General features: G+C 31.6%; 4 protein-coding genes across 7 annotated transcripts in view; 3 read left to right on the top strand and 1 right to left on the bottom strand.

The window, feature by feature from the left end:
- Positions 1-6,075, top strand: part of LOC105564528 (4-coumarate--CoA ligase 1-like) — a 10,011-nt gene extending 3,936 nt beyond the window's left edge. For both annotated transcript variants that reach the window (XM_012016958.1, XM_012016957.1), the window contains 8 exons: positions 358-456; positions 601-720; positions 2,996-3,203; positions 3,421-3,896; positions 4,387-4,564; positions 4,659-4,880; positions 5,030-5,259; positions 5,854-6,075. In XM_012016958.1, the coding sequence (XP_011872348.1) occupies positions 436-456; positions 601-720; positions 2,996-3,203; positions 3,421-3,896; positions 4,387-4,564; positions 4,659-4,880; positions 5,030-5,259; positions 5,854-6,018 (1,620 nt within the window). In that variant the 5' untranslated portion in view covers positions 358-435 and the 3' untranslated portion in view covers positions 6,019-6,075. The remainder of the gene's footprint in view (positions 1-357; positions 457-600; positions 721-2,995; positions 3,204-3,420; positions 3,897-4,386; positions 4,565-4,658; positions 4,881-5,029; positions 5,260-5,853) is intronic.
- Positions 6,076-6,987: 912 nt separating this feature from the next.
- On the top strand, positions 6,988-13,929 carry LOC105564533 (4-coumarate--CoA ligase 1-like). 3 transcript variants are annotated; one of them, XM_012016967.1, is made up of 9 exons: positions 6,988-7,204; positions 9,539-9,636; positions 9,794-9,910; positions 10,343-10,550; positions 10,962-11,437; positions 12,298-12,475; positions 12,560-12,781; positions 12,966-13,195; positions 13,329-13,929. In XM_012016967.1, the coding sequence occupies exons 2-9, from the start codon at positions 9,616-9,618 to the stop codon at positions 13,494-13,496; spliced, it is 1,620 nt and encodes a 539-aa protein (XP_011872357.1). In that variant the 5' UTR covers positions 6,988-7,204; positions 9,539-9,615; the 3' UTR covers positions 13,497-13,929. The 3 variants fall into 3 exon arrangements, with proteins under 3 accessions (XP_011872357.1, XP_011872356.1, XP_011872358.1); XM_012016966.1 differs by lacking the exon at positions 6,988-7,204 and adding an exon at positions 7,453-7,735; XM_012016968.1 differs by lacking the exon at positions 6,988-7,204 and adding an exon at positions 7,782-7,987.
- A 1,693-nt stretch (positions 13,930-15,622) lies between these two features.
- Positions 15,623-20,394, top strand: LOC105564532 (4-coumarate--CoA ligase 1-like). Its single transcript, XM_012016965.1, has 8 exons — positions 15,623-15,852; positions 16,012-16,128; positions 16,572-16,779; positions 17,192-17,667; positions 18,952-19,129; positions 19,214-19,435; positions 19,620-19,849; positions 19,982-20,394. The coding sequence occupies exons 1-8, from the start codon at positions 15,832-15,834 to the stop codon at positions 20,147-20,149; spliced, it is 1,620 nt and encodes a 539-aa protein (XP_011872355.1). The 5' UTR covers positions 15,623-15,831; the 3' UTR covers positions 20,150-20,394.
- LOC105564531 (zinc carboxypeptidase-like) lies at positions 20,394-23,695 on the bottom strand. Its single transcript, XM_012016964.1, has 7 exons — positions 23,447-23,695; positions 23,078-23,231; positions 22,178-22,693; positions 22,004-22,088; positions 21,664-21,866; positions 21,106-21,190; positions 20,394-20,920 (listed from the first exon to the last, which is right to left on the bottom strand). Exons 1-7 carry the CDS (start codon positions 23,503-23,505, stop codon positions 20,712-20,714), a joined length of 1,311 nt encoding a protein of 436 aa, XP_011872354.1. The 5' UTR covers positions 23,506-23,695; the 3' UTR covers positions 20,394-20,711.
- Between the last annotated feature and the right edge of the window lie 125 nt (positions 23,696-23,820).

Raw genomic sequence — 23,820 nt, forward strand, 5'->3', positions numbered from 1 at the left:
CGCATCGATCGATGCGTGACTCCACCTCTCGCTATCGATTTTTCAGAGATGTCAACAAACACACCATTTTGCATGCTGACGAGTCCGGCCTTATTGGCTCAGACGTTTTTCTGAATTCGGCCGATAATAATTACGATTTTGTAAAATTTTATATAACTTTTCTTCTCAGTTTAACCCAATCTACTATAATCTTTGGGGTCGTCCATATCGAATCAAACACCCTGTATGTATATCAATATTTCAATTAATATGTTTCCAACATATTTACTTATATATATATGTACCTTGTGCTCGTTAGTAGTCATAATTTTAGATTATTTATGTAAAACAACTACATAACGTTTATTTATAATGCAGAATTGTAGGATAATTATATTAGATCGCATTCTGAGAATCTCACATTTACCGCTGGCAGACTTAGTTATTTCGAATAAAATGGCTGAACATGACTCAAAGGTAGGTGCAAAAACAATCATAATGTGATCAATTAAAATCTTGTTATATCACATCTGAAGAAATAGTCATAAATGTATTAAAAACTCTTAGTTCAAAGGCGTTGCAATAAATAATTAAAATATCTGACATTTATGTTATTTACAGGATTTTACCTTGGAAAATGGCGTTTACAAGGGGAAAGAGACGCATAAAGTGAATAAGTACAAAAGTGTCGGAGAAATGTTATGGGTTAACATTAAACGTAATGAGAATTTAATTGCACACGTGAGTCAACATTTAAATATGTAATATCAAGATATATGCATAGGATTGTTTATATAGGAAAAAAGAATTAAACTTTCAAAGCCTATAAAATGTTTCACTAAATAAAGGTTTAATAAAATCATATTCTAGAATTTCAGAAACGTGATATTAACAATAATGAAGATAAAACTTATTGCAATTGCTCTTCAATTTCTTTATATGATACATATTGATAAATTACATAACATTTTGTTTTACCAAAAACATGAAATAAACAAGCAGTGTTAAAGGAGAATGCGTATGTATGTATAGTAGAAGACACACGTTAATTAAAATATTTTAATATTGAATACCAAGTAGAAAACATTCTTGACAAAATATGGTCTTGATATGCTTTATAACGATGTTAATTTTTCTATATATGTTGTTAATGCTTTTCTGTAAGAAACAATTAACCATCAAAGCAATATTTTAGGCAATATAATATGTTTATGTTAGCAAATAGATAGCAGTGAAGTTTAATATTGTATTAGGTGAGCAAAAAAGTTCTGAGCTTTAAATTTCATACAACCGAAACAACAATGTGATAAAATTTTATTTATCTTCCCTCCCTTTTGCGGTTTTAAAGCGTTGACATTTGGCCTTTTAAAATGCTATGCGGTTTGGTGTTTGATGCACATAATCTCAAAAATCAGTAGAGTTCACGATGGCAATAACGAAAGAGCGTATTCGATTTTTCATCCACTTCGTGTTTCATCTGAAGAAAAATGCTGCTGAAGCCACTGAAATGATTTGTGCTGCATATGGAGAGAACGCTGTAAGTCATGCTACGTGTAAAAGATGGTATCAAAAATTTCGCCAAGGAGATTTCAGTCTTGAAGATAAATCGCGTGCTGGACGCCCTCAAGAGATTGAAACGGACGAATTGGATATAAACTCTGCGTAAACTGAAAAGGAGCTTGCAGAGCAACTTGGCGTTACGCGACAAGCCATTTCCGTACGTTTACATGCCATGGGAAAGATTCGGAAGGAGGGCAGATGGGTTCCGCATAAACTGTCCGAAGACAAGAAAAATTGACGGCGTGACACTTCACTCACTTTGCTTCCAAAGTTTCGGAAAAAAAGATTTTCTGCACAAAATCATTACAGGCAATGAAAAGTGGATTTTTATGATAACTCCAAGCATAAAAAATCATGGGTTGACCCTGGTCAACCTTCGACATCGACGCCAAAGCCTAATATCCACGCCAAGAAGGTTTTGTTCTGCATTTTGTGGGATTGAAAGATGTGTTTCATTGCGAGTTGTTACAGCCGGGTGAAACAATCACGGCAGATTGCTTTCAACAACAATTGACCAATTTGAGTGATGCGTTAGAAGAAAAGAGGCCATTTACTAGCCAAGGACGTCGTAAAGTGAGATCCTGCTTCATGACAATGCCCGATCACATGTTGCGAAAGCGACTCAGACCATATCTTTGCATTAGGCTGGGAATGACTCCCGTACGCGGCGTAAATATAAGTCCAGACATGGAGTCTTCCGAGTGCTACCTATTCCGGTCGCTGCAGCATCACTTGGCTGATACACATTTCGTGAGACTTGAAGAGATACGAAAATGCATTGATGACTTTATCGTTTACTTATCGTTTCGAAGCTGGTGAGCTTCTACCGTCAAGGAATTCGCAAGCTACCCGAAAGATGGCAAAAGGTCATCGAATATTTCAATGATTAATATTTTTTTCTTTGTTTTTGAATAAAGATTGAATTTTGCAAAAAAACCTCAGAACTTTTTTGCTCACCTGATAGATATAGAAATATAAACAAGACGTGGAAAAAGCAAATTTTTATTGCAATTTTTAAATTATTGCGGAATTAATCCCAACACAACAGTACTCTAAATAATAAAACTTCTATTTCAACATTGTAAAAAATATAATTTTTTAATTTTTAATTTTATTATATGTATAAAGTAATTACAAAAAAGTAATAACATGAAATTGTTTTTGTTTCAGCAAATTTCTTGGTACAATTTAATAGATATTTCTAAAAAAAATATTAACCTGAAGGAAACAAAATAGATTTAGATTAAATTTCTTAAAAACTGATAAAAAATTATTCCAATTTTACCCAATAATTTTGTTAAATTTAATTTTGTTTTAATATCGCGATATCAAGGAAAGCTTATATTGCTGATTCGTTCAGATCAAGAGGAAATCTTTTATCACGAATTAATGAATCAACAATGTTGCACTGTAACTTCCTTGTGTTCACGGAACTTTTTATAATAATCTTGTATAGGTGGATGCATGCACCGAAGAAACAATAACATACGCGGAGCTGCAAGATAAAGTTGTGAAATGTGCATTGTGGCTGCAGAAACAAGGAGTCAAATCGGACGACGTTATCAGTATATGCACGCATAATCATCTCAACTCCATTGTGCCCTGTATTTCTGCAGCTTATATCACTGCAATCTCTAATCCGTGGAGCGAGAACATGGACTTAAGTGAGTTCTCCTCGATTGCCCAATATTTCTATTTTCCACATTTTGTATTTAATTAAATTGGCGGATTAGATATAATTTATTTTCATTCGATAACAATTCGCGCAAACAGAATTATATCTATCTTGCGATAGTTAAATATAATTTTGTATTGTTTAAATATACAATAATTTTAGTATAGTGTTTATTTCTTTATTAATTCGGAGGTATTTGTCATCAGAAACGGCTATACACATTTTGCAACTAACTACACCGAAGGTGATCTTCTGTCGTGAGAAATCTGTGGATGTCGTCTCGAGGGCGCTAAAAGAGACGAATTACAGTTCCACAATGGTGGTTTTTGGCAAGCATGCCGACGCAATTTCGTTCTCCGATATTCTCAACAATTGCAACGATGCGGAAGTAGCGAAATTCCGTTACGTCGAGCTCGACGACATTAAGAAGACAGCGTGCATCATGCACTCGTCAGGCACTACGGGAATGCCGAAAGGTGTCCAACTAGCTAACTACTCTATAATACGTCTCAGCCAGGAAAGCACTTTGGACATGCAAGACACGTCATCAATTTGGTTTTCTTCTCTTTATTGGCTGAGTGGGATAATGATGAACTTCAATGCGATCGCATCTGGTAGCAGAGTTATCCTCTATCCAGAATTTGACGAGGAGAAAACTTGTCAACTGATAGAGAAATACAAAGTAATCACAATGATTTTTATTCTCTTGCGAATTCTATGACAAAGTTGAAAAGAATATAAAGTGAACTAAGCAGACTGTAATGTTATCACTTTGAGCTTATAACTGATAGCTCAATTTATTATTGGAATAATTTGTTATTATTAGAATAATGCAATCACTTTTTTATCAAAACTTGTCCATACATGAAATATATTTGTGGCAACTAATTACATTTTGATGAATTAACCGCAAATTACATGATAATATAATGGACAATTAATCATTTTATATTTGTTCACACAATAATATCTTGCAATCAAGATAAGTCCAAATTACACAGCGTAATTAATTACAATAGTATAATTAAGAAAGAATATAGCATAATAGTCGTTCATGATCAAGTTTATTTATTTATATTATAAATTTAATACTTAGTTTTATATTTACGTGTAATTAGTTATTTGGGCATAATATGACGGAATTCAAAAGTTTAAATTTTTTCATTATCTAGGTAGGAATTAGTTTCCTTAGTACTAGCATGATCAATCGGCTTCTTAAAGCGGGTTGTATAAAGAAGTATTCTTTATCATCTTTGAAAACCATCATGTTCGGCGGTTCAACACTTAAGGCAAAAGTACAGGAAGAATTGAAACGTAGTTTACCGCACGTCAAGTTGTTACAAGCTTATGGTAAAAATCGTTATAATGTGATAAAGCATTAATGTACATGTATATTGATGTGTGTTGTGTAATAAAAGTTTAATTATATTCTTTATGTTTCTAGGAATGACGGAAATCGGTGGTGCTATAACAATACAAAAATCACATCACAAGAACGGATCTTGTGGAACAGTGGTTGAAAATGTACAAATAAAAATAGTGGACCCAGAAAGTGGAAAAGTGCTTGGTCCGAATCAATCGGGTGAGATACAGATAAAAGCTTTAGGCATGATGACTGGTTATTATAGAAATCCCGAGGCAACCAAAAGTACTGTTGATGAGGAAGGTAAAGAGACTAGATATCTGTTGTAATTAATAATAACAACAATTAAAACTGAATACATATGAGTTAATTAATTGACACGTGCTAACCAAATAATGTATTCCATTAAATATGTTTCTAAAATAAGAAAAATAAATTTCGGACTCTTTTAGGATGGTTACACACGGGTGATATCGGTTATTTTGATGAGGATGGAGAATTGTTCATTGTCGACAGGATAAAAGCACTCATGAAATATAGAGGATATCAGATTTCACCCGGAGAAATTGAAGGTGTTTTATTAACACATCCAGCAGTATTAGAAGCTGCAGTAATAGGAATACCTCACGACGTAGATGATGAACACCCTCTTGCTTATGTCACCAAAAAGCCTGACGCCAAGGTACAATTTTTTGTTTTGTAATATAATAAAAATAAAATAAGAGTTTACAAAATAAAATCGGATATCTGAATAATAGCGAACTGACAAAAAGAGAATCGTGCTTATGAAAACAAAGTTAATGCAATAAAAAATTTTTAACGGCAAGTGAAAAAATTTGCTAGTTAATTCAAAATCAGCGATTTATACCTAAATCTATTTAAACAAGTAAGGATTCGATTAACATATGAAGCAATCACGAAGAAAAAGAATTTTTAGAAAAAATATCTATGTCTTAGCTAGTGTTTTTGACTGGTATTTTTTGTGACAAAACAGTCTGATATAAAAATAATATTAGTAAAAATAAAAGTTTCATAATAAACCTTCTAATAAATTTTTATGGTCAAAATTTTGTAATATTTTACGCATGTACATACAAACAATATTGTAATGTCTATTTTCTTATCTCACATAAATTAAATTAAACGTTATTGGGTGTTTATGTTTTTTGAAAGAGTGCCATTATGTTTATGTATTACTTTTTTAATACAAAATACAAAGTGATTTATATATATTTTAAAAATAATCTTTTCTGATTATTCAATTTCTTTTCTACAGGTGACGGAACAGGAATTGATAGATTTTATAGCAAAGAATATGATGGATCACTGTAAACTACGTGGAGGAGTCATATTTCTGGATAGTTTTCCATATACAGGTTCAGGAAAAATTTCACAAAAAGATTTGAAAGAAATGGCTAAGAAACTAAAGCACTTTAATTAATTACACGATTATATTCTTTCACAAAGATTTTAAAATGTATAAATATGTATAATCATACATTATTTTATCAATAAAAATATATATAATAGATATATACATATAGAACAGTATACATATAAAGATATATACCTACATACATATGTATAATATAGACGTAAACTAATCACATCAGTGATTTTTGTTGACCGTATCTGGCAATTAAAATTCTTATTGCGAAAAATATTACCCCAGCCAGGATATTTTTCGCAATAAGAATTTTAATTGCCAGATACGGTCAACAAAAATCACTGATGTTATTAATTTATTAATTACTTCTGGCGACTTTAAGAATATTCTTACTAGTTGTAAATTAATCCCTCTTCTGAAATTAAAAGAGGAAAATCCCCTATTATGAGATAGGCTCCGTATATGAGATAGTGAAATTTCTTCTAAATTAATAGACATCATCTGTTGGCTCCATCATAGAAATAGAAAAGTTAATCTAAAGAGGCCCTCCGCCGCCCCCGCCGAATTCTTATCGGCGGTCCTCTTTTGTTTGCGATAAAATTGCGTTTTTACATTTTTATAACTTAATTAATTTTGAAATTAAAAATAACCTGTAATCAGATTTCGTGAAATTCTAAAAGCACAATTTCCTCATTTTTATACATATACGGTCTATAATATGTATATACACAAATATATTTTTCTTATTTTAAAATTTAACTTCTTAAATTATAAAACACAAAATTATAAATATGCATCAAATATAGAATTAAAACCAGATACATTCCATATCAATTTCAGACAATTTTTCCTGTTTTTCTAAGATAAGATCAGGAAACATTGAATAATGCATATTATGATTGCTTCAGTAAAAACAGTGACGTTGCAAGGTTTATGCTTTGCGCAATATGTAAAAGTTTTACGTTTTTGAGAGGAGGATGTCATAGATGTCACTCTAAAGATATCGTGCGATACGTAATGCGTAAATGTGTGCAATGCACTTTTAACAACGTCATAAGTGTATCATTATTCACTTGCCTGCTGAATGTTGATCAGAAAGAACGATCTTCGCGTAGTATAGGAGAACTTTTCTATCTGTCAGATACGTAATATTCTCCGTCCTTACAATCGAAGTTACGGATTCTTGTGTTCAAATTTCTTTATTCTTTCCTTTTGCACTGGATATCTAGACATTTGTAAGGTATTGTGCATCTTCTATAAGTTTAAAATGTTTTTTTATAGTTAAAAAGGACAGTTTGTAGTGTTTCTATCTGTATTTAAGTATCATCGTTTACAATGATTGACTAAATTTGCCAGCCGTGTGCAATAATGACTTTTAAATAATTACTTTTTAAGTACTTACTTTTGTTCACTTAGTATTTGTTAAATATTTATTGCTTCTCTTATACATAAGAAGATAAGGTAAGTATAGGCAATAATAGCGTTGCCATAAATCCTATACTATCTAAATAACAAATGACACTGAATTCTCGTAACTGGTTTAGACCTTGTCCCGCGTACAAATAGTTACTGCTCTAGAACGTCATTTTAGTTCTTTGGCGCATCTTATAGGGTACGGAGCCTTTTGTTGTTTGAATAAAAGAAAAGCGGGAAATTTGTGTCGTATTAGCGTATTCGGCAAATATTTTTTTAAATACTGAATTACTTTAAGATATCTTTTGTGATAGATGGTGATGCAGCTTTTTCCATGTGTTTCTCAATGTTATTGTTAGTAAGTAATTTTTAATCACGCGGCTATCAATAACACATATTAAAATCAGTTTGCCAGAAAAAAGGTTTTCAGTTTAAAGAAAATAAAAATAGTTCGACGAAAATGAACCATTGTTGATATTGCAAAGCGTGCAACGAGAATAGAATGTCGATATGCACATTAATTTTATTATACATACAATTAGTAGCAAGTGCTATTTAAATAATGAATGTGTACGGCTTACTAGAGACGATACAAAAGAGGATTATGCAGGTCCAGATTATTCATAATATTGTTAAATTTAGATTTTATGTGCTTTTGTAATTGTGTTTAATAAATGCGTTTATGTTATAAAATTAACACTAATGCTTTGACTTAATACAAAGATTGAAAAAATTTTGACGATGCGGTTTTGAAAATATAGACATCTAAATGTTACAATCTGAACCATTATTATAAATACGAACAATTGAACTAAAAAATGTGGAAATATGTAGATGTATTATCATTATATTAGTATGTATTTATTGAGATGAGTCACTTTTTTATGTGTACGTTATCTACTGTCTTTAGATAATCTCAACGAAAAATTTGCACAATTAATTAGGGAGATATTCGACTTTTCCTTTCAAATTACTTTTATAATGCATTGTAGGACTATACTCTTTAATAGTACTGTCGCTTTAATAGTACTGTCAAGTATAAGAAAATCTGAGGGCCTGTCAATTCGCGTACTCGCGTAAACTACACGGTCGGTCTCACGCGCACGGTTCTAGCTACGCTTATACTTGGTGCGAGACACGTAGTGTCTCATGATAGAACGGTCGATCGAACTACCTTGACGTTATTGTCTACACTTACGTAGATACATCTGTCAGATAAGATAAATGACGATATCAAGTTTTTTTATTGTTTTTAAAAGAGATATATATCATAATTTTTCTCTATTTTATCTCATCATAATTCAATTCTAGATTTACAAATAATTTGCAGTCACTCTCAAGGTCAGCAATTATTATATACACCTGCCAGATAAAATAAATAACGATATAAAAATATTTTTTATTGTTTTTTTAAAGAGATATATGTATATCAAAATTTTTCTCTATTTTAACTCATCATAATTCAATTCTAGGTTTCAAATGATTTGCTCTCAAGGTCAGCAGCTATTATAAGTGTCATTGAGAATGTGATGCAATAAATCAGCATTTATGCGACTGCATAAAGAGGAAACACTATGTAGCAAAACCATCATTGCTTTAATAACGCATGAAAATTTTATTTTGATAAAAATTTACTTTTTATGAATAATACTGAAATTTAATTGTTATCGATAAATAAAATTTATACATTTAAACAAATTTATTACTATTTAGCATAACTATTAGATACATTTCTTAATTAACATTTCTTTGAGTACTGAAACACACAAAAATTAATAAACAGTTAAAATCGTGTTGGGTGAATCCCACTTTAATTATATTAATAATATAAATTGACTTTTTCAAAAAAATTATCTCTTTATATATCTAATACACATACATGCACATTTTTTAGAGACAATTTTAATTTGTTAATTTAAAACATTTATGAAATCCTTCTCATGCTTCAGTCGTGTTATTTGCGGCTGTCAAACTATGCGAATGTTTAGAGAGAGCAAATGTCGCGCGATTGTGTTGTCTAGGTTTATTTAGTAGCAAGTAGTAGCAAGTGTGTACTCTAGGTTGTGTTGTCTAGGGTTTATTAGCCTTTTTATTTTTGTTATTTTAAATGCGACACCTTGGACTGTTACATTTGTCTAATGAAATGCTTCATTTATCGCAGTTTTGTAGGGCGACATTGTTGGACCGCATTTAAAGTTTTACATTTACAATCTGAGACTGGATATCATTTCTAACAAAATGGTTGACAGTGAATCAAAGGTAAGTGAGAGCAGTCGATCTTTTTACGTGATTAATCTTTTTATGCTGCATCTGAAAAATCATAAATGTATGATGTGAAACATATGAGTTAAAGACACATAGTGCAAAAGCATTGCGATAAGCAATTGTAATTGTCATGTACATTTGTTGTTTCCAGAATTTTATCATAGAAAATGGCGTTTACAAGGGCCAAGTAAAGCATTTGACTCATTACAAGAGTTTAGGGGAAATAATGTGGATTACCATTAACAACCATTGGGACAAAATTGCACACGTAAGTTTATAAAATTACAGTTTACAATAATTACGGAATCCTAATACGAGCAATAACTTGCTTAATTTATCTTCAATATTTAAAATAAGACTGTATCATTTTTATTCTTATAAAAGATTAGAATTAAGAAATCATTAAATAAGCACCTTAAGGTTGGGTATACTATCCCAGACATATATGATTTAATAGGCGTTTCTAAAAAGAAATTAAGCTAAAAGATGCTAAAACGGTTAAGTAAAATCCCTTAAAAACTCATTCCAATAATTGCAGTTCTGCAATACTTACATATTATTTAATTTTATTACATTGTTAATGAAAAATAGATGTTCTGCAGAATGATAAGTTATTCTTTTGATTGCAAAACTCTGACTCTGTAATATAACTAATTTTTTGTAAGTTTGAAAACATTATTTCTATTAATATTACTTGCAGGTAGACGCTTGCACTGAAGAAACGGTCACATACGCACAATTGCAAGATAAAGTTGTAAGATGTGCATTGTGGCTGCAAAAACAAGGAATTAAATCCGGCGACGTCATCAGTTTATGTACTGGTAATCATCTTAATTCCATCGTGCCTTGTCTGTCAGCGGCTTATATCAACGCAATTTTCAATCCGTGGAATGAGAACATGGATTTACGTAAGTTTTTTTACAAAGGTTATTATGAAAAATGTTTCCACATTATATTCAACTCGGTCAATTGATTAGAAAACGCATTTTTAAGAAAATGTCTGTGTGTATGTATGCATGTACTTACGACGTTTTCGAAGGCTTTTTAGTTAAGCCACAAAAACGTGAAATAAAAAGAGAGTTTCATTAAAAAATTTCAAAGTGGTCTTTACGTGTTCTTGATGAAGCTGTTCAAGAATATACTTATATTGCTATGAAATGTGTTATCACTAAAAACTATACTGCTTTGATATTAACAAGTTTTGCTTGCCATTACAAATATTTTAAGAATTATTCAATGTGTTTGATCATACATTCATTTTATATGTATATGTATTTCCAGTTTGCACCTTTTATTATTTATGAACTATTTGCCATCAGAAACTGTGCTGTACTTTTTGCAAATAACAACGCCGAAGATGATATTCTGCAGCGAGAAATCCGTGAATGTTGTCTTGAGTGTGGTAAAGGAGCACAATTACAATTCCACGGTGGTGGTTTTTGGCAAGCATGTCGGTGCGATATCTTTCTCCGATATCCTGAAAAATTGCAACGATGCGGAAGTGGCAAAATTTCGTTACCTCGAGCTCGACAATGTTAAGAAGACGGCGTGCATCATGCACTCCTCGGGCACCACAGGGATGCCAAAGGGCGTTGAATTGTCTAACTACGCTATGATAATTGCCAGTCAGCAAAACATTATGACTATGGCTAATGTGCCAACACTTTGGTACTCTTGTCTTTGTTGGATGACTGGGATAATCATGAACTTCAACGGGATCTGGCAAAGCACCAAGGCGATCATCTATCCGGAGTTCGATGAGGAGATGACTTGCCGATTGATAGAAAAATACAAAGTAATATTATTTTTCTATGGAAAACTCAAATAATTAAAGTGGTAGAATTTTATTGTAATTTTAGAGTTTGTCTTAAAAGGAACCTTAAGAAAAAGAACTGATTAGCAGCATCAGTAACTGATAATGTTGAATCAGTTACTTGTGGCGTTCTATCAGTGACTGATTATGAGAGCCAGCTATTGGTAATGTTACTCAGTTAATGTCAAGTTTTAATGATCAGTTTCTATATCACTCTAAAAAACTGGTTAGCAGGGTTGTAAACCGGAGCAAAAATACGTTCTTTGGAGCGGTTTTGAACCGATTCGAATTTAAAAACCGCTCCGAACCGGATGAATTTACGGAGTAAATTATTTGGAACTTGGGATGTAAACCGAACTGAGCCGAATTTACAACTCTGCTGGTTAGACAATGATTGTTATCATCAGTAACTAAGTGCTGATCAGTATTGTCTAAGTATTAACTAAGTATTATCTATAGTATTATCTACAGTATTAACTAAGTATTATCTGTATTTAGTTACCGATGATAACAATTATTGTGTAACTAGTTTTTCAGAGTGATGTAGAAACTGATTATTAAAACTGGACATCGACTGAGGAACATTACCAGTAACTAACTCTTGTAATCAGTCACTGAGAACGCTACAATTCACTGATTCAATATCATTGGTTACTGATACTGTTAATCAGTTCTGTTTCTTAATTAGTACGTTTGTAACAGTCAATAATCAATTGTAATAGTTTTACATTATTGTTACACAAACAACAATAGTAATCAAATACTTGTGTAATATATATACATTGTTATAAAAAATGTTTAACAGAACTGGTGAAATTTGAAATACACACTTTACTGTCTAGATACAAGCTGTTTTCCTTAGTACGAGCATGATCAGTCGGTTGCTCAAATCGGATTACGTAAAGGAATATTCATTTTTATCTTTGAAAATCATTTTGAGTTCTGGTTCAATAATTAAACCACAAGTGCAGGATAGTCTCGGACGTATTTTGCCACACGTCCAGATATCGCAATGTTACGGTGAATATCATTATAATGCGATGAAATATTAATATTATGTTTAGATCTTGTAAAATTTTGTCTGTATATATTTCATATTTTTAGGAATGACGGAACTTGGTAATATTGCAACGTTGCAACTAGCAAGTAGTAAATGCGGATCTTGCGGAACAGTAAGCAAGAATGTGCAAATAAAGATAGTGCACCCAGAAAGCGGGAAGATACTTGGTCCAAATCAGTCAGGAGAAGTATGTATAAAAGTACCGAGCATTATGACAGGTTATTACAAAAATCCCGAGGCGACAAAAACTACGATTGATAAGGAAGGTAAAGAGATTTTATCTGTCGTAATAATCATAATAATACACAATTACATTACAGTAAATTAATAAGGATTAATATAATTATAGCGAGCAAACCAAATTAATTATATTTTATTAAATCGAATAAAATGTACCTAAATCTATCGCAAAAATCTAATATAAAAGTAAATTCTCTGAACAATTTATAGGATGGATGCACTCGGGTGATATCGGTTATGTTGATGACGACGGAGAATTGTTCATTATGGACCGAATAAAGGATCTTATAAAGTACAGAGGATATCAAATCTCTCCTGGACAAATCGAGAATGTCTTAACATCGCATCCAGCAGTACTGGAAGCTGCAGTAGTAGGAGTACCTCATGCAACAGATGACGAACATCCTGTTGCTTTCGTCACCATAAAGTCTGGCGCCAAAGTAAATTTTTTTTAAAATCAAGTATAATAAGATCGAAGAGAGAAGGAGAAAGAGAGAGAAAAAGAGAGATTTTGTAGACAAAAGTTTACAGAATAAAATCTGCCCGATACATTAGTTTATTTTCTTTGTACAGGTGACGGAACAGGAATTGGTAGATCTTGTGGCAAAGAACATGCTGGATCATTTTAAGCTACGTGCAGGAGTGATATTTTTAGATAGATTACCATATACGAGTACAGCGAAAATTTCAAAAAAAGATTTACAGTCAATGGCAAAGAAACTGGTAAAGCACGATAACTAATTCATTAAATTTTTTCCTAATAATACAAAAGTTGTATACATATATAATCGCACGTTACTTGAAAATGATAGATATTATAAACGTGCGTTATTACTAGTATTAAAATATTTTTTCTAGTGACTTAATCTTCTAAAATTGTAAATCTTGCTGAAAAGTTCAGAATCAACACAAAATTAGCTTTTAACTAGTTGTATATATTATATAATATTTAAGAATCACGTAGTATTTAAATATATAAAGAGAAAACTGAAAAATAAGAATGTTTATGCCTGATTAATGTTATAATAATAGATTGCAATTTATTTTGTTACTATTATAATAGCAGTAAGATTTGGAAAAAGTATTTTACGAAAATTATTATGCAATAAAAATGTAAATTGTATCAAATGTTATAGCGTTATAATGTAGAAAACATTGGAAAGCCAGAAACATATATGCGAAGAGGAGGAAAATTAGAAACTTGGATATGGCTTTCTCATGGAGAAAGCTTTGTGTGAAAATAAAAATTCTGGAGTAAGCAATTTTCAAAATGCACCTTAACTCATAAAGCCTCTTCTATGAGGTTGCCCAAATTTTTAATAATCACTTGCCTTCATGATGACGAAGTAATGTCCAAGTTTCCAATTTGCATTTTTACAAGTTAGAATGGGCAATGTCCAAATTTTTAATTTGCACATTAACTCACAAAGCTTCCTCTATGAGGAAGCCAAATTTGAATAGACAACTTGCCAAAATACTGATGCTACGTTTTGCAAATTTAAAATTTGTACCTTTAAGATAAAAAAAATAATCCAGATGTTGAGGAAGCAATGTGCAAATTTCCAATTTGCACCTTTAAAAAAAAAATGAATAGACAACTTGCCAAAATGCTGATGTTGCATTTTGCAAATTTCCAATTTGCTCCTTTAAAATTAAAAAAAGGCTACATGATGAGGAAGCAATGTGCAAATTTCCAATTTGCACCTTTTTTCCCCCCCCGTTTTAATAATGTCCGTGCGTGCATGCGTGAGTGCGTGCGTGCGTGCGCGCGCGCGCGCGTGTGTGTGTTTGTGTTGTATATGTGACACAACTAATTGTAAGTGGAACATCAGAGGTGATGTTCAAATCCTATCTTGGAAATTTTAAAAGTTATTCACGGATAATGCTGGCGGTACCGTAACTTTCAAACCTCATAACTCAAAAAGTACTTAACGAAAACATACTTTATTATAGCGTTTTGGAAAGCTATTGAAATAAGCTACAAGAATATGTAATGAAAAATAAGGGTTCCATATAAAAATTTCAAGGTGATCTTTAGATAACTTTGATAAAGCTATTCAAGGTCATACTGATATTACTATGAAATGCGCCACTAAAAACGATACAACTTTAGTGTTTAACATTTTTTTCTATCTTGGATATTTAAAAAGTTATTCAGGAATTTCAACGTAAATATACATATACAGGGTGTACCGCAATTCGTGACCGAAATTTTAATAACGTATTTTTGAGCAAAAAGTAAGACGAAAATCCTAATACGAAAATGTCGAGGCTATAATACTTTTCAAATGGGAAGCATTTATAATAGACAAATCAGGTAGTCTAAAGTTCGCGCGTTCAGGCACGGTACATTGCACAGTGATAAAGGTACGTTTACAATGATTGACTAAATTTGGCAGCCGTGTGCAATAATGGCTTTTAAATAATTACTTTTTAAGTACTTACTTTTGTTCACTTAGTATTTGTTAAATATTTATTGTTTTTCTTATACATAAGAAGATAAGGTAAGTATAGGCAATAATAGCGTTGCCACAAATCCTATGCTATCTAAATAACAAATGACACTGAAATCTCGTAACTGGTTTAGACCTTGTCCTGCGTACAAATAGTTACTGCTCTAGAACGTCATTTTAGTTCTTTGGCGCATCTTATAGAGTACGGAGCTTTTTGTTGTTTGCATAAAAGAAAAGCGGGAAATTTGTGTCGTATTAACGTATTCGGCAAATATTTTTTTAAATACTGAATTACTTTAAGATATCTTTTGTGATAAATGGTGATGCAGCTTTTCCATGTGTTTCTCATTTAAAACATTTATGAAATCCTTCTCATGCTTCAGTCGTGTTATTTGCAGCTGTCAAACTATGCGAATGTTTAGAGAGAGCAAATGTCGCGCGCTTGTGTTATCTAGCTTGGGTTTATTAGCCTTTTTATTTTTGTTATTTTAAATCTGACACCTTGGACTGTTATATTTGTCTAATGAAATGCTTCATTTATCGCAGTTTTGTAGGACGACATTGTTAGACCGCATTTAAAGTTTTACATTTACATTCTGAGACTGGATATTATTTCTAACAAAATGGTTGACAGTGAATCAAAGGTAAGTGCTAGAGCAGTCGATCTTTCTACGTGATTAATCTTTTTATGCTGCATCTGAAAAATCATAAATGTATGATGTAAAACATATGGGTTAAAGACACATAGTGCAAAATCATTGCGATAAGCAATTGTAATTGTCATGTACATTTGTTGTTTCCAGAATTTTATCATAGAAAATGGCGTTTACAAGGGCCAAATAAAGCATTTGACTCATTACAAAAGTTTAGGGGAAATAATGTGGATTACCATTAACAACCATGGGGACAAAATTGCACACGTAAGTTTATAAAATTACAGTTTACAATAATTACGGAATCCTAATACGAGCAATAACTTGCTTAATTTATCTTCAATATTTAAAATAAAACTGTATCATTTTTATTCTTATAAAAGATTATAATTAAGAAATCATTAAATAACTGATACCCTTAAGGGTATCAGTTGGGTATACTATCCCAGACTTATATGATTTAATAGGCCTTTCTAAAAAGAAATTAAGCTAAAAGATGCTAAAACGGTTAAGTAAAATCCCTTAAAAATTCATTCCAATAATTGCAGTTCTGCAATACTTACATATTATTTAATTTTATTACATTGTTAATGAAAAATAGATGTTCGGCAGAATAATAAGTTATTCTTTTGATTGCAAAACTCTGACTCTGTAATATAACTAATTTTTTGTAAGTTTGAAAACATTATTTCTAATAATATTACTTGCAGGTAGACGCTTGCACTGAAGAAACGGTCACATACGCACAATTGCAAGATAAAGTTGTAAGATGTGCATTGTGGCTGCAAAACCAAGGAATTAAATCTGGCGACGTTATCAGTTTATGTACTGGTAATCATCTTAATTCCATCGTGCCTTGTCTGTCAGCGGCTTATATCAACGCAATTTTCAATCCGTGGGATGAGAACATGGATTTACGTAAGTTTTTTTACAAAAGTTATTATGAAAAATGTTTCCACATTATATTCAATTCGGTCAATTGATTAGAAAACGCATTTTTAAGAAAATGTCTGTGTGTATGTATATATGTACTTACGACGTTTTCGAAGGCTTTTCAGTTAAGCCACAAAAACGTGAAATAAAAAGAGAATTTCATTAAAAAATTTCAAAGTGATCTTTACATGATCTTGATGAAGCTGTTCAAGAATATACTGATATTGCTATGAAATGTGTTATGACTAAAAACTATACTGCTTTGATCCTAACAAGTTTTGCTTGCCATTACAAATATTTTAAAAATTATTCAATGTGTTTAGATCATACATTAATTTTATATGTATATGTATTTCCAATTTGCACCTTTTATTATTTATGAACTATTTGCCATCAGAAACTGTGCTGTACTGTTTGCAAATAACAACGCCGAAGATGATATTCTGCAGCGAGAAATCCGTGAATGTTGTCTTGAGTGTGGTAAAGGAGCACAATTACAATTCCACGGTGGTGGTTTTTGGCAAGCATATCGGCGCGATATCTTTCTCTGATATCCTGAAAAATTGCAACGATGCGGAAGTGGCAAAATTTCGTTACCTCGAGCTCGACAATGTGAAGAAGACGGCGTGCATCATGCACTCCTCGGGCACCACAGGGATGCCAAAGGGCATTGAATTGTCTAACTACGCTATGATAATTGCCAGTCAGCAAAACATTATGACTATGGCTAATGTGCCAACACTTTGGTACTCTTTTCTTTGTTGGTTGAGTGGGGTAATAATGAACTTCAACGGGATCTGTCAAGGCACCAAGGCGATCATCTTTCCGGAGTTCGATGAGGAGATGACTTGCCGATTGATAGAAAAATACAAAGTAATATTATTTTTCTATGGAAAACTCAAATAATTAAAATGGTAGAATTAATTGTAATTTTAGAGTTTGTCTTAAGAGGAACCTTAAGAAAAAGAACTGATTAGCAGCATCAGTAACTGATAATGTTGAATCAGTAACTTGTGGCGTTCTATCAGTGACTGATTATGAGAGCCAGCTATTGGTAATGTTACTCAGTTAATGTCAAGTTTTAATGATCAGTTTCTATATCACTCTAAAAAACTGGTTAGCAGGGTTGTAATCCGGAGCAAAAATACGTTCTTTGGAGCGGTTTTGAACCGATTCGAATTTAAAAACCGCTCCGAAAACCGGACGAATTTACGGAGTAAATTATTTGGAACTTGGGATGTAAACCGAACCGAACCGAATCGAATCATTGAAGTTATATGCTACAAGAGAACGGAGCAAATAAGATTGTAAACCGGAGCATAAATACGTTTTTTGGAGCGGTTTTGAACCGGTTCGAGTTTAAAAACCGCTCCGAAAACCGGATGAATTTTGTAAATTATTTAGAACTTGGAAGGTAAATCAAACCGAACTGTTGATATTTGCACATTTACCACCTCTCCAGCTATGTGGCAAAGACTCAAATGTGGTAAATCTTTTAAAATATTGTAAATTAAATCCTTTTTAAATAAAGAAACCGCTCCAAAACCGGTTTTTCATGCTCCGATTTGAAACCGGAGCATTTTAAATCATAATCAAAAACGATTCGCTCTGCATCGGACCGATTTTATAATTGAAATTTTGATCCGTTCTCTCAGAGCGAATACACTTCAATGGTTCTGTTCGGTTTACAACTCTGCTGGTTAGACAATGATTGTTATCATCAGTAACTAAGTGCTGATCAGTATTGTCTAAGTATTAACTAAGTGTTATCTATAGTATTATCTACAGTATTAACGAAGTATTATCTGTATTTAGTTACCGATGATAACAATTATTGTGTAACTAGTTTTTCAGAGTGATGTAGAAACTGATTATTAAAACTGGACATCGACTGAGGAACATTACCAGTAACTAACTCTTGTAATCAGTTTGAGAACGCTACAATTCACTGATTCAATATCATTGGTTACTGATACTGTTAATCAGTTCTTTTTCTTAATTAGTACGTTTGTAACAGTCTATAATCAATTGTAATAGTTTTACATTACTGTTACACAAACAACAATAGTAATCAAATACTTGTGTAATATATATACATTGTTATAAAAAATGTTTAACAGAACTGGTGAAATTTGAAATACTCACTTTACTGTCTAGATACAAGCTGTTTTCCTTAGCACGACCATGATCGGTCTGTTGCTCAAATCGGATTACGTAAAGGAATATTCATTTTTATCTTTGAAAATCATTTTGAGTGCTGGTTCAATAATTATACCACATGTGCAGGATAGTCTCAGACGTATTTTGCCACACGTCCAGATATCGCAATGTTACGGTGAATATCATTATAATGCGATAAAATATTAATATTATGTTTAGATCTTGTAAAATTTTGTCTGTATATATTTCATATTTTTAGGAATGACGGAACTTGGTAATATTGCAACGTTGCAACTAGCAAGTAGTAAATACGGATCTTGCGGAACAGTAAGCAAGAATGTGCAAATAAAGATAGTGCACCCAGAAAGCGGGAAGATACTTGGTCCAAATCAGTCAGGAGAAGTATGTATAAAAGCACCGAGCATTATGACAGGTTATTACAAAAATCCCGAGGCGACAAAAAATACGATTGATAAGGAAGGTAAAGAGATTTTATCCGTCGTAATAATCATAATAATACAAAATTACATTACAGTAAATTAATAAGGATTAATATAATTATAGCGAGCAAACCAAATCAATTATATTTTATTAAATCGAATAAAATGTACCTAATTCTATCGCAAATATCTAATATAAAAGTAAATTCTCTGAACAACTTATAGGATGGATGCACTCAGGTGATATCGGTTATGTTGATGACGACGGAGAATTGTTCATTATATACAGAATAAATGATCTTATAAAGTACAGAAATTATCAAATCTCTCCTGGACAAATCGAGAATGTCTTAACATCGCATCCAGCAGTACTGGAAGCTGCAGTAGTAGGAGTACCTCATGCAACAGATGACGAACATCCTGTTGCTTTCGTCACCATAAAGTCTGGCGCCAAAGTAAATTTTTTTAAAATCAAGTATAATAAGATCGAAGAGAGAAGGAGAAAGAGAGAGAAAAAGAGAGATTTTGTAGACAAAAGTTTACAGAATAAAATCTGCCCGATACATTAGTGTATTTTTTTTGTACAGGTGACGGAACAGGAATTGGTAGATCTTGTGGCAAAGAACATGCTGGATCATTTTAAGCTACGTGCAGGAGTGATATTTTTAGATAGATTACCATATACGAGTACAGCGAAAATTTCAAAAAAAGATTTAAAGTCAATGGCAAAGAAACTGGTAAAGCACGATAACTAATTCATTAAATTTTTTCCTAATAATACAAAAGTTGTATACATATATAATCGCACGTTACTTGAAAATGATAGATATTATAAACGTGCGTTATTACTAGTATTAAAATATTTTTTCTATTGACTTAATCTTCTAAAATTGTAAATCTTGCTGAAAAGTTCAGAATCAACACAAAATTAGCTTTTAACTATTTGTATATATTATATAATATTTAAGAATCACGTAATATTTAAATATATAAAGAGAAAACTGAAAAATAAGAATGTTTATATGCCTGATAAATATTATAATAATAGATTGCAATTTATTTTGTTACTATTATAACAGCAGTAAGATTTGGAAAAAGTATTTGACGAAAATTATTATGCAATAAAAATGTAAATTGTTTCAAATGTTATAGCGTTATAATGTAGAAAAATATATTAACTATCACAAAATATAAGAAATTATAAACGCCAGGTACAATTAAATATTAATTTATCATTATTTTTTGTCGACAAAGTTTCATATAAAAATATATCTACATCTAGCTTACACTATATCAAAATGAATACAAATAATTATATCAATACAAATTTTCTTTGGGATATCCGCGTGCCTTTGCTTCTTTAAACATGGCTATGAGAGAATCCATTGTCTCTTCTCCAGATGGAATAATTTGACTAGGAGGCAGTAAAAAACCGTAACGACCGCGATCGCGTAACTCGTAGGTGTATGCGATAGGTGTATGATAAACGCCTTTAATATAGTCTATGCTAACTCCGGTGCACACATCTAGAAATTAATTTACAATGTTTATTAAAACAATATGTGTTAAAATTTGATATTATTTTAATACTGTAACAGGTAAAATAATAAATAAATTAGTTTAAGCTATGAAGAAATAGAACTATAAAGAAATAATGAAACTGTACAAGCACAATAAGTAAAATAAATAAAAGTATCCGAATCAAACTTACAAATCGTCTCAGCAATGTTTCCAACTCGAAATGCAGTTCCATATCTCTCTTTGAGTGCTGCAGCTGATTTCAAGCCAATAGCGTGCTAAAATCAGATTTTATGTAAACATTTTTATTATTGTTTAACAGTATTATTCGTAACATAATATATAAATAATAAGATAAATCAATCTACTGAAATAATTAAATTAAGAACACGTTTAATATGGAAAACATTTGTATAATTATTATATGTATAAATTATATACATATAACAATTACACATTACAATTATACATATATATTCTCGTATATATTGTGCACATATGTTTACTTAAATATATTTGTACACACAAAATTAAGCATTGTAAAATTTCCATAATAAAGTACAATTTCTCTTTCTGTAATATAGTAATGATAAAATTGATGTATTACATTTGTACATAATTTATTAAATATTGACATGCATATCTCATTGAGAGATCAAAGATAATACGTAAGCTATATATTTTTAGAAATGTTATACTCATTGTCAATATCTTTTTAAAATTATATCTTTTTATTAATACGATTTCTTACCAAATCCTTGTAATTATCAAGGTGCTCTCTCGTGTAACCGTAAGGGTACATCAAAAGTTGCGAAAAACTATGGAATGAGATGTATGTGTAGAATTTGTCGGAAATAGATTTGATGTACTCGGACATGCTCTTGGTCTCTATCTCGGAAAACGGCTTATTTCCCGCATAAATCTCAGAACATGGATGGCCGGTAAGGCCTCTAGCTAAAAAATGACGAATTGTAATAATGTTAGTAAGTATTAAATCTTAAGCTTTATACAAACTTTTAGTTACTATCACGGTTAATATTATGATAATTTGTTGATTGTTATAATTCCCTGCATGGGATACTTTTACTTACACACCCACTGGTAGTCCCAGTTTCTATTTGCGTCAGCTCCAACGCAGATGCCGTATGGCTTACGAGTCTTTCTCCATAATCGATTCTGAAAGTAATTGAAAAAATTCAGCTTGTGTATATTATTTTAAGTCATAACTTAGATGACGCTATTGAATAATACAGAGAAAAAGTTACCTTGGTGTGCGTGTACGCGTATCCATCGGGATTAAATACGGGGAAAATGTACCAATCGTGTCTCTCAGCCAGAGCTCTGACTTCCGGGTTGGTACTGGTCAGTAATTGATGCAAAATATACATAACAGTCGCTGGAGAGATCCATTCTCTGGCGTGAATGCCACCCTCGATGAAGATTCCAGGGTTGTTGGCCTTAAATGAAACCTTGACGCCTTTGATCTGACGTCCCTCATACGTCTTGCCACCTACGACGACCTGCACTTTGTCGGGATATTGCTCGGCCATATCATCTAGATTTTTATAGATTTCCTTAAGAGTATGGTAGCTGTTAAAATCGAATGAAGTTGATTGATTTTCAGGCATCGTTTGGTCAATCAACTTTTGCACATCCTCGATAAAAACTTGATAGGGTACTCCGATCTGAGCCATTATTTCATAAAATTCGGGCAACTTGTGCGGAGCCACCATGATATCCACATTTCTTCCTACAAAACTAGGTTCTTGCCAGAACGAGAACTGAAAAAATAATATTTAGTTTTTATGCCTGTTTACATTTTTATTTAATAATTTCTATCTTATTTATATGTTAAAAATATTTTGCACATTTTTCAAATTTGTGTTAGTAATTTTGTAAAATTCAATAACTAAGTACATATATATATTTTTCTTTTCTGAAATTAATTTATGTATGTAACCACTAGTCCCAGTTTTTTCTATATAAACATAATATATTAGATTTTATTTACAAAATCTAATTTATATTTACATATCACAATAATTTTGTTAAAGTCTTAATTAAATAATTACATAAGTTAGATTTTTGGCATTAATTTAAGATTAAGTAAAAATCTCTACTGGTAGTTTTATTTCTCATTTGTATTTGTAAATGAATCTACTCACTCCATCGGGAATTGCTTCCAGCTGTTGTAATTTATTGACTTGGTCCTCCGTAGTAGGAATAATTCTAAAAACCTTGTAGTTGTTAAAAGTAGCTTTTTGAGCGGCTACTAAGCACACGAGCGTACACAACACTATTATCTTCAACATGATGATTCTGCACATAATAATACATTTTAATACGTGAATTAATTACTAATCTACTTAAATCGTAGTTATGAATTAATATTCTTAATTTCATCAGAAGGGATGTAATTTTCACAGCATAATGTAAAGTTATAGATAGTAAATATTATGATTAATTAATTAACAGATAATTCTTATTATTTTATTTACAAAATCATTTCTTTCGATGAAATATGCACGTCTTACCTTTTACGAGACGAAGTATTTGTGATTATTATCACTGCTCGTTCATTATATTTAAACATGATGTGCACACGACACCAATAAATATCAAGAGCGTCGTTTGAGAAAAAGAATCACGTTGATAGATCTACCGAAAAGAGATCGGGTTTTACCACACCTTTATCAAGTTTTGTCCCGAAAGAATCTCATAATTTCTCATTGCTTTGACAGATAACCGACGAACGCCAGCTGAAAATATGCTTATATTTCTATGCGAATACATTTGTATAATCTTATTATACTCAAAATAACGTTTAGTTTATATTTTTACATAAATATTATGTGTACATTTGTACTTTGATGATCATGCATTATCAGTTATGATCTTATCTTTGTCG

The sequence above is a fragment of the Vollenhovia emeryi genome, unplaced genomic scaffold (assembly GCF_000949405.1).
Source record: "Vollenhovia emeryi isolate VEMERY1.0 unplaced genomic scaffold, V.emery_V1.0 DF939163.1, whole genome shotgun sequence".
Taxonomy (NCBI): domain Eukaryota; kingdom Metazoa; phylum Arthropoda; class Insecta; order Hymenoptera; family Formicidae; genus Vollenhovia; species Vollenhovia emeryi.